A 12,292-nucleotide genomic window follows, 5' to 3' on the forward strand; every position below is an offset into this window, starting at 1 on the left:
CTGGTTCAGTATATCATTCATGGACATTGTAATCTGACTGACCCAGCAATCATGGAAGCCCAGTTTACCCTCATGCCTTCTGTTGTCAGCATCATTGTAATTGGTATTTTGAGACAGTACAGAAACAGTCTAATGTTTACCAGCAAGGAACTACCACTGGCCCAACACAGCATGATTAGTGAGGGGAGTAATTAGCTATAAGGAAGAAGTCACCCTCACACTTACACATACGGTCGGTAAGCAACAAATAAACTCACTTATACTGACCTCAATATCACAGAACACCAACATATGACTAGGTTTTAAAAACAAATCATTCTTCAAACTACCAAGAATAAGGTCTAAAGAACTTTGGTAGCAATCCACAAATACAAGTCCACCATACTGACCAAGCTGCAGACCAAAATCCTTCCTCAGCCACGTCCAAGAAGAAATGTCCAAGCAATTGCTAATTCCACTGTTAGGCACAATGACTCTACAGTCACTATGCTGGACAAAGACAAAGTAATAGTTAAGTGCCTTTCTGGTGCCACTCTCTATGACATCAAGAGGGTTTGACTGTCCCTGAAAAAGGACAAATATGACTACGACATGGAGGTAGCTCATATAGGTGTGAATGGCCAGAGATACTCAACTCATAAGGACATGCAGAAAGATATACTACAGCTTACAAAGCAAGTATCAAACAAATGTAAGATTCTAGCCCTGAGCAGAAGCACACCCTCATCTAAAATGATGACCTGATAAAGAGAGAAAATAACTGGCTTTAACAACTGGCTAAGTAGGTGGTGTCATTCTAGGGGAATCCAGTATGCGTCAGCTTATGAATAGTTGAGCAACAGCCCAACTTGCTTCACCAAAGATGGCCTACACCTTTCATTACATAGATTCTGCTTACTGGACAAAAAACTTGATGCACCCATAATGCATTTTTCAAACAAACTCCACCTTATGGACATTCCAACATAACAGAAGATTTACAGTAAATTCCAATCTATAAAACATCAAGGTTGCAATGCTGAATGCTAATAGTCTCAACAATAAATGATTGAATCTTGAAGTCTTTCCTGCAATTTCAGCACATCCATATTTGTGCTATTATATTTGGTTTCAATGCACAGACAGCACTGCTTTACCAATTTCAATACATGTTCACACATTTAGACCTTCTGGAAACTGCTGGAGATTATTCATATTTGTCAGAGATCTAATTATCTCTAAAAAGATTCCCCACAACTCTCCAACACAAGTTGCTAAACTTCACATAACCCTAAACAAGAGAAATAATCAATTCACATCTTGCTGGTCATAGATTCATTGGTATTTTATAGGCTATTGATTTGCGACAATCTTAAGAAACCCAGTCTTACATTTCCATGGTAGTTTTTAGCCTTTATGTTTTGCAAACAAATAACCAAAAGGGCTGAACAAGAACATGTTGGGACATTTACATGTTACCCCTATCGATAATGGGCAGGAGTGCTAATCTTTGGGGTGGGGTGGGGGTGGATTTTGATTACCCAAACATTCGTCCAAATAACACTTGAATAGAGTACCAGAAGTACCTTGCTTTATGAAGAGTGGAAGATGGTTGCTTAGAATGGTATTCCATGTGATACAAATCTATGCCTCAAGCATGTTCTATTTATTTTATAAAAGTGAATGAGATCCCTTGAGTGGATGTTTATGATACCCCTGGACTTCTGTGTAATAGGTCTGTCAGAATAGGTTCTGTTGAAACTCTATACAAAGGAAAAGCCCTGTTGTCTTCCCTAAATCATTCAAAGAGCTAAACAAAGATCACTATGGCTGCAATGTTTCTCGACCTTTCTAAAGCCTTTAACACCATATCATATAAGCTACTTCTTCATGGACTTAAATAAGTGTAAGAAGGGAAGGTCCTTTATGATTCACAATCCACCTCAAACAACACAATCTATTTACAATCTTATAGGTATGCCACAATAATCTACACTAAGACCTCTGCTGTCCCAATATATTTATCTATGACATGCACAAATCTATAATCAATACTTACACTTTAGCACAATAATGCAAATGAATCTGATCTGTTATGATAACTCAACAGAGGAAATTCTAAAGGTCACACAATAATCTTCCATTACACTTGAACAATGGTTACTCAATTCTCAGATATGCCTGAATGCAAAAAAAGCATATGCTGTTAAAACAACTCCGCAGTGCAGCAAAACCAACATTTCAACATCAGATCTCTTGACGATACTTTAAATGAAAAAGTAGAACATACTAAATTAAGAGTAATTGCCAACAGCAGGGTGAAGTCTGATAAAACAGCATACACCATCAACAAAACAAACTAAAAATGGTCATGTTACACAAATTCAAATGTATTCCACAGACCCTCCCACTGCCATTCTTACACATTCACAATTGTAACTACCCTTCAAAAAAAGTCAAACAATCAAATTAGAGCATTGCTATATTAATAATGTTTGAGTTGCAGGAAATGCACCATACAGACTACACCAATGATAAGAACTACAGAAACCTGATTGGATAGAATTCCAAAAGACAAATAGAAGTACGCCTTATTCATACCATTCCCTATAAACCTGATGAATGGCCAGCCCTGATAAATATTGTAAGAAATTACCATCTACATAAATTCTTATAATCACTTAACCATATCCTAGTTGCTACCACCAAATGCTTTAAGAGATACTGTGCTCTATTCCCATTGCCTCCAAAAGGAATACTATCCCCCAAATGAATCAATTAATGTTGCATTCATTGGAAAGTTAAAACAATTCCTAGCTCAAAGCCAGCACTGCCAGGCATAACATAAACCCACTCTTACAGGCTCCCTCCACCTACTGACTCAGCAGACACAACTATTATAACAACAATGTCCCTACATAACCCTCCTCCCTTTCCCATACCTCCCTATCACTTTATCAACCTCCCTTCTAGTCTCCAAATCTAATTACATACTCTTCATGCTACCTCCTCTAAGTACCTACCATGGATATATTCTGACTATTCTAATTCATCTTTTCAAATCTCACTTCTTTCTACTCTACTATTAGCTAAGTACTCTATAATACTTTGTCTGCCCTGTCCTATTCTATCTCGTTTTAATGAATGCCATGTCTTCCCTTTCCTCTCCAGTAATAAAAAACTCTCTTCATACTGTCTCCTCTAATCATCTACATACTCTTGGTTATTGTAACTCACCAATAAGAATTTATCTTTATACTGAATCCTCCTATACTTATTTCTGAATATGTTCCATGCCTTTTTGTAAGCAATACATTTATATAACATGTTTTACCTGAAGTGATTAGTGTGTGCATGTATGTGTGCGTGTGTGTATATATTATACACACACACACATATATATATATATATATATATATATATATATATATGCAGATAAATACATAGATGTGTGTGTGTGCCACATACACACACACATACACAGATATACTGGTTTTTTTTTACTTTCTTATTGAATCTCACCATATGTCCAACGTTCACTGCAGCTTTTTTTTCCTGGGACCCCAGTGAAAACAGGCTATTCAAGGCTCAGTGGGTTAACCTTCAGATATTAAAAGCACATAACTTCTGAAGTATAGTTCAGTGTGATGAATACGGAGGGATTAGTACTACCTAAATACAATTTTTTTTCACTTAAAAATAGATGCACCTCACTTTATTCATTGCATAAATTAGTTCAGAGGTACTGCAGCTTTGTGCCTAACTGTATGAACAAAACATTTCAGGCCACACAACAGGATGCCTGAAAAGCTGGTGGTCAGACGTTTAACAGCAAGTAGCTACCAAATGTACCTGAAACAGTAAAAAGAAAACATGTAAGATTACTAACAAGTAACTATAATTATTTTTACCCCAAACACATGCAACCATAAACACTTTTTAAGGCTCTGCTAGTAACTTCACTGGAGAATTTCTCAAGTCACTTCAAAAACACCACAAAAATCTGTTAAAAGATCTAAATGTGTTCTTTATTTTTGCAGTGTATACCTCTCTCTTTCCCTTCTCTCAAACACATTGATATAAATGTCTGCAATGAGTTAATGCCCTACAGTGTATAAAATTTGAGATGCATCAAAATAATACTACATTTTTTCCTGCTTTCATTATTGGGTTAACATGCTTCCTTTTTTTTTTTGAAAAAAATCAGTATATTTATATAACTTCAACTTTTTTGTCAATTGTCAGCATTGTTGCTACATCTATATACTGCATAAAATTCTTGGCCTGACTGCCCTCAGATAAGTTTCCATTGGTTTCTGCTACATCTTATGTTAACTTCAACTCTCCAAATACATGCTGAGAGGTTGACTGGTGATGCTGCACTGTCCTGTTGTGTGTGTGTGTGTGTGTGTGTGTGTGTGTGTGTGTGTGTGTGTGTGTGTGTGTGTGTGTGTGAATGCTTATGTGCATACCCTCTACAATGGACTACTGTCCCATCTCTGGACTGTTTCTTGCCTTATGCCCATCGCTTGCCCCAACACAATATCCTGACCTGAGGACCTTAAACTGGATGAAAACATGTACACAACATAGACATATAGATTAATTCTTTTTACAAATATTAGCTAAGGTGTAATCCATGTAAGCATGCATTATGTTTATCCAGATTCAATAATTATTTCCATTAAAAAGGCATGTCATGATGTAATACATGTTTTTACATCAGTAAATAACTCTACTGGTAACCTTATCTTTAATACAGGTATTTGGGAAAAAGGTTACTCAGCCACATCAGAATTTAATTTTATTAAACTGTACTGTCAGCTAAATTTAACTGCTCCAAATCACCATAAGACAGTGCATAGGTTTACCTACCAAAAATCTATTCATTTGTTACTTTTCCTTCCTTTGTGAACGGGCACAATAAGATAATCAACAACAGCAATGTTATGTTGTTCTTCTGTACAGTTCCTGATTGCTAAGATATTTTTGAGTTGGTACACTAGTTCCGTAGCAGACTATCTGTGGAGCTGGTAGGGTTGAGGGGAGGGAGGAATGGGGCATATAGGTTCATAGGTGATTACTAGGCTAATGGCACAAGAGCCTTTACAAGCCTAGCCAAAATTACCCAAGATACAATACATCTTAATTTCCCAGATATGGGATGGGGTTGTATCAGGGCAGTGGGTCTCTAGGTGTTCGAGCTCAGAGTCATTTTACAGACTGCCTTTGTCATAAGGGAGATGGATAGTACCCCAGGAGTAAATTTACAGTTCCTCATCCATTTATCTAAATTCTTTTTGAAGAGAGTGAGGGGCAGGCCTTGTTTTATCAAGATGGGAAGTATATTCCACAGATGTGATATCCTTTGGGATACAAATCTGTCTTTCCAGCAAGTTCTATTAGAGTCACAAATAAGGTTCAGGTCCATGGAATGTGTAACCCTTGTATATTTTTTGTTGTGAATATGTAAAACTCATCAGGGCTGGATCAGAGAATGTCTTGTAGGTCAGGCATAAGGGACTAAGCCCCTAAGCTGCTCTCAGTACAGCGAGGGAAAGAGTGGGACCTGTTAAAACAGCATCATCTGACAAAGCCCAAGGGTGCAAGAAGATATGAAGACATTATAACATCACTTAACATAGGTTTTCTGGAGGGTTGCAGGAGTTAAAAATATTGTTAGTCCCTTGCATTCTTAAATTCTAGCCTGAGACCCTGTATCTAGTAACAATCAAGCAGGTTATTCTTGTCACCCTTACAAGAGTGCAAACAGCTTAACTAAAGTCTCATCATTGTTGTCTTTCCCCATACTGGCTCCAACAGGCACTCAAAGGCACTAACTGAACTTGGGTTACCTATGCCAAAGGAGCTGGCCACATCTTTTATTTTATGCATCTCAGCTCAAATCTTCCTGCCCTACCAAGTCTTACTGCACCTAAAATTCTTGCCAATTTACACCCTACAGTAAAGCATATTCATCTGTTTTTCAACTGAAAATATTAAACAAAAACTGCTATCATTCCAGCCATGCCATGTATTAGATGGATTTCTCATGATGCTCTATTTACCCTGCTGTATTACTATAACACAAATAATTTCTATGTATCAAACTTTACTCCATGATTCTGCTTATTAACTACTCATATGGCATATTCTTCCTTATTTTTTTCCAATACAGATTTTCCCTATAGACAATTTTACCAAATAATCCCACTCTTGTATACTGACCATTCTGCAGAACAGGTACTGGGGGGCAACGTAGACACCTTTAACAAAAAGGCATGCAACATTCTTAGTAGGAAAGCAAAGCATAACCAAAGCAAAAGGTCTCAAATTATTATTCACTTACCAAGATGGGCTTGTTATCTTTGAAAGTGATCATTTCCCAAGGAAGTCCCTCCTCCTTATACTCCCTTTGTTCCATTAAAAATATATGCTACAAAAAAAATGTGAAAATTTAAATTAATCTGGGCATCTTTCAGCAGTCAATAAAGCAGGCTTAATACACTTTATTTCAGTTACTTAGTAATTATCTGAAACTTTAATCTGATATTTCCAGCTAAATGCAGAAGATAGAGGTTATTTAACAGACTGCCATTAAATAACAATGAGATAAACACTGATATGCGACTTTCACTGGAAATGCAAATTAGTGTATATAAAAGTGTAATGACAGTAAAAGTTAAGATCAAACAAGATGATAAACGAGGCAGGAGCAAATGTGTTTAACTACCTCTGCATTTTGCTCAATCACTGTTTTTTGCGTTTATTTTTTTTATCACCCTTCTAAATCTCGTTTCCCATTTCTGCAAATATCTATGTATCACGTTTCAAAACTTGCCTTCCTTATGGGTTCATAACTGATGCATTCTTTTCTGCCACCTTTAACTTTGCATTCTATTTTGCTACCTTTAACATCGCTTTTTTTTTTTTTCAAAAGCACCCACATTTGGGGAAAGGTCATGCTCTCTGCTACTAAATGACATACCAGAAGAGAAAGCTTAACTCCTTTGTTTGAACATCTGCTCACAACATACCTTTCAACATCTTGGTGCAAGAAATCCGGACAAAGACAAACATAAATGGGTGGATGAAGGCCCAAAATCAGTGACAGATTTTAAATATTCCTCTTACAAACTTAGAAAGTTGCTAGAACGGGCGTGGCCAAGGATGAACACAGGATAGCAGCAGATTTCTTCAGCTCCACCAATTTCATTACATTGACAGGAATTAATTACTTAAAAAATTAATTCTTGAAGTAATTTTCTTTCTAAATATGTTTGTTTTATATAGTTCTTGAACTATATCTAAAAAAGAAAGGAAATCTTAATAATATTCCTGTCAGAAATTACTTTGGAAATTTTCCTGTCAGTTTATCAGTCTGAAATGAGTTCCAGTAAGACAAATTCTCAAGACTCCAGCATCAAGAAAGAACTTCAGTCTCTGATAATTATAGTCCAGCAACTTACTGCTAAGATGGATAAAATGGATACTAAAGTAGACACTTTCATAGAAAAAACTACAAAACAAATAGACTTGTTACATATGGACCTGCAACAACAGAAGATCCAGATGACAGGCATAGAAGAAGCTGTGAATGACATGGAAAATAAAATACAAGAACAGGAAATCAACATTGAGTTTCTGCTGAAACAAAATACACATTTACAAACAAAGCTGGATGACCTGGAAAATAGATCTAGGCGCAATAACATTAGGATTTTTGGACTGCCAGAAAATATTGAAGGTAACAATATTACTTCTTTTTTAACAACATGGCTCCCTAAAACTTTAGATTTACCAGAAGCATTCTCTTTTGGTATAGAAAGAGCACATAGATCTATAGCTAATACTAAACTCTAACAAAAACTATCCTAGATCAGTTATAGTTAGATTTCTATCATCTTTTGATAAAGAGATGGTTCTTAAATCTGCTTGGGCTAAAGCTCCTGTTAAGTTTAATGAGACAACTGTGCGTTTTGACAATGACTATTCTTCCATGGTAATTGCTAAAAGAAAAGTTTTTCTGCCACTAATAAGGGAGCTTAAAAAAGCACAGTTTAAAACATACCTTCTGTTTCCTGCCAAGCTTAAAATCTTCCTTCCTGATGGTCCTAAGGTCTTGATGATTTAGACTCTGCTTTACTGTTTGTCAAAGAAAAAGATTTTGGATAAAATAGAAGAAATGGAATGGGCTAGTTCTTCATTAAAGAGATTGGCAACTGAAGCTTCCTGGAAGACTTCAGAGAAGAAGAAGAGACTAAAAACAAATGATTTGTTATATGTTTTTCTCTCTCATCATTTTAGTTCATTATTAATCTCTTTGACTATAGTTCCTGCATTTCTAGAAAGCCACAAATATTTTGGAAAAGATTTAATCACAGTTATTCTCTATGTGCAAAGAAATGTTTTGTTTCATAACCAGTCAAAATGCCTGAGGATTTAATGGCAGGCTGTGACTCGATTTGTTTTCTTTCTGAAAAAGTAAGGTTAGTAATTTGATATATTTTTTATCTTTACCTTTTTTTCCTTCTTCTTTTATTATTTTCTTTGTTTAAACAATGACATTCTATTTAGATTATGTAGTGGGTAAAGGGTGGGGAGGGCAGGAGAGAACAGTAATGAAAATATCATTAATAGAATAATAACATATTTATTCCTTGTAAAAGTTTATAAGTTCTTCAAATGCTATTTCTAATTATACTTTCTTGATTATACTGCTTATGCTTGTTTGTAAATAATCTGTCATGCTTTAACTAATAATAATCAGAACTAAATAAGAGTAAATAATATGTTTTATTTTTAACTCTATTAATATAAACAGTAAGTAACATTCCATTGTATATACTTCTTACAGCTTTCTTTTACATTTTTTTATTTCTGCCTCACTCCCTTTTATTTTCTACTCTCTTTTCTTTTCTTTATTAATATATAGAAATGCTTTTGACTGTGTGGGCACAGTGAATAATAGGATGTGTATGAAAATTGAGTTGGGAGAAGAATGCTGAGTTTTATTGCTTGTTGGTAATTTTGAGTTTAATTTCACTTGCATAGAGGCTGTGATGATCTGTGGAATACATTGTGGAGGTTCTGTCATGTTTAGATGCATTTACACTGCTAAATGAATGTTTGTCACTAGTTTTAATAAGTTTCCGCCAAAATGTTAAGAGAGACAATCTGGGATGTGGGCTGTCTTATGCACAATGTCCTTGAGTTACCTCAGAATCTTCAAATCACAGAATTCTCACAGAGAAACTGAAAACAGTTAGTATAAACATTGACAAGGTTATCACACTGACACACCACAGATTCAGGAAAAATACTCTGTTCATAAAATATGTCAGTTATAATGAGTTTAAATGATGTAGTTTCTTGTAGTAAGTAAATGTCTTATTTTAGAAGGCATAAAAATGAAACATTTATTTAAATGTTTTTGAAAATCTACTTAGCAGCATAATAATCTGTGTTAAAAATTTGTGTTCCAAACATATACTTTACTATAACTCATTTAATTCATCTGATTGACAAACATAAATAATCTTATAACTCTATTCTGGAAGAAATGTCATGTGATATATTTTAAAGCAGTAGGTTAGCATGATTGTAAAATCTGGTTACCAATATGTGTTTGCTGTGCATTATTTTGTATAAAGCAGACAGATTTATTCTAGGGACAGCAAGTAGGATAATGCTCTACAAAGACACAACTCAGTGAGATCAGATATATATATATATATATGTGTGTGTGTGTGTGTGTGTATGTGTGTGTGTGTGTGTGTGATGTTTTTTTTTTTCTGAGAATCTGCATAACTATCTAATATGATTTATAATAATTTCTATGAATACAATATTTTACTCTATTGACAAAATGAATGTTTGCCACAAGTTTTAATAGGTTTCCCGCCAAAATGTTAAGGGAGACAATCTGGGATGTGGGCTGTCTCATGCATAGTGTCCATGAGTTTCCTCAGAAGCTTCACTCACAGAATTTTCACAGAGAAACTGAAAGCAGTTAGTATAAACATTGACAAGGTTATCACACTGACACACCACAGATTCAGGAAAATACTCTATTCATAAAATATGTCAGTTATGATGAGTTTAGATGATGTAGTTTCTTGTAGCAAGTAAATATCTTATTTTAGAAGGCATAGAAAATGAAACATTTATTTAAATGTTTTTGAAAATCTACTTAACAGTAGCATAATAATCTGTGTTAAAACTTGTGTCCCAAACATATACTTTACTATAACTCATTTAATTCATCTGATTGACAAACATAAATAATCTTATAACTCTATTCTGGAAGAAATGTCATGTGATATATTTTAAAGCAGTAGGTTAGCATGATTGTAAAATCTGGTTACTAATATGTGTTTGCTGTGCATTATTTTGTATAAAGCAGACAGATTTATTCTAGGGACAGCAAGTAGGATTGTGCTCTATAAAGACACAACTCAGTGAGATCATTTATATATATATATATATATGTGTGTGTGTGTGTGTGTGTGTGTATGTATGTATGTATGTGTATGTGTATATGTATGTGTTTGTGTGTGTGTGTGGGTATGTGTGTGTGTGTATATGTGTGTGTGTGTATATGTGTGTGTGTGTATATGTATGTGTGTGTATATGTATGTGTGTGATGGCTTTTTTTTTTTTTAGGTAATAACGCAGGTGTTTCTGAGAATCTGCATAACTATGCAATATGATTTATAATAATTTTTATGAATACAATATTTTACTCTATTGACAATAATGAGTTTAAGTAAATGCTCACATACAAACAATTCAAGATTTTTTTGGAAGCTGTTGATAGAATTTACATGACAGAAAATAGATGCATCTTAATGCATGTAATGTCTGAATCATATTAGCCAAAGTTTTTGATTTAAATGAATGTTAGAACATAATTTTCTCTCCTCTTGATTTCTAACATTAAGATTATTTGAATGCTATTAGAATACAAGTGTTATATATTACATAGATCTATATAATAGTATGAACAGTTTTTAAAAAAGTTTATTTTAGTTTATATGATGCTGTTTTACCAAATGTGTAGTTTTGTCTTGATAGATAATTGAATTGAAAACTGTTAACCTCAGTTAAATATAACTAGTATTAAATTGATAAGGTGGTAGCTGAGGTACTGCTGCTTAGGGTAGGGGGTTAACTTGAGTAGTAAATACTGCTCTAAGTTGGAGTTTTCAACTCAGGCGGGATACAAGGTTTAATCCTTACATTATTTTCACTTGTTCATTGTTATATGTATATAGTTTTGACATCCACAATATATTTTGTACACTCATTGTCACTACAAACAAAATTGAATCCTATACAAAATCCCATAAGAGATTTAATAAATACAGCTATATTTAAAGGTACACCTAAAAGAGGAGATGTAACATTATTTATCTTGTTATTTGTTATTTCGATCATAAGATTCTTGAGTTTTAAAATGCCAAATGACATCTTTAAAAGGAATTTCTTTAAACATTAATGGATTGAATAATCCGTGTAAAAGGGCAAGCCTAATAAGATACATTAATCTACACAAGGCCAATCTAGTCTTCCTGCAAGAAACCCATCTCTTGAAAAAGATATTGATAAACTAGCCACTAATAAGTATACAGTATTGGTTAGTTCAGAGCACACTCAGCAAAAAAGGGCAGTGGCTCTTTTATGGAATAAAAGTATGCCCATTCCTAAAACCATTAAGTCTTATCAGGATGACAAAGGAATGTTTTGTATGGTTACAATACAAATTAATGGGAAGACTTACACTTTAATTAATGTATATTGGATACCTGGAATTAGTATTAATACAGTGAAACATCATATTGATAAGATCATATCATTCTCTATAGGGGATATTATTTTAGCTGGTGATTTTAATTGTATACTACATGAAAGTGATACTACCACTATAAAGAAAAGAAGAATTACATCTAATGCAAAACATTTAAATGATTTTGCTAATTCTTATCATTTGAATGATATTAATAATCAGATAGAGTCAAAATCATTACCATACACCTTTTTTCTAACAGATACAAAACTTATTCAAAAATAGATAGGGTCTTTATTTCTAACCAGATGGTAACAGATTTAATTAATTCCAAAATCATTTCATGTCCTATATCTGATCATAACTCAATTGTTTTTGAATTCATGATAAAAATACTGATAATGTTCAGATCAAAGGATACCAGCATACTTAACTCAGCTAAAAGACTATAAAGAATATATACTTTCAGAAGTACAACATTTTCTAGACATAAATAATACTCCTGAAGTCTCCATTGTCTATGTT

At 34.0% G+C, this 12,292-nt stretch overlaps 1 protein-coding gene across 2 annotated transcripts in view; it reads right to left on the reverse strand.

Moving 5' to 3' along the window:
* LOC122807596 (myosin-IIIb-like) overlaps positions 1-12,292 on the reverse strand; it is a 2,420,886-nt gene that overhangs the window by 888,520 nt on the left and 1,520,074 nt on the right. For both annotated transcript variants that reach the window (XM_044078517.1, XM_044078510.1), the window contains exon 12: positions 6,329-6,415. In XM_044078517.1, the coding sequence (XP_043934452.1) occupies positions 6,329-6,415 (87 nt within the window). The remainder of the gene's footprint in view (positions 1-6,328; positions 6,416-12,292) is intronic.

This window comes from Protopterus annectens, chromosome 1.part1 (genome assembly GCF_019279795.1).
Source record: "Protopterus annectens isolate FY-2018-M chromosome 1.part1, PAN1.0, whole genome shotgun sequence".
Classification (NCBI taxonomy): Eukaryota; Metazoa; Chordata; order Ceratodontiformes; family Protopteridae; genus Protopterus; species Protopterus annectens.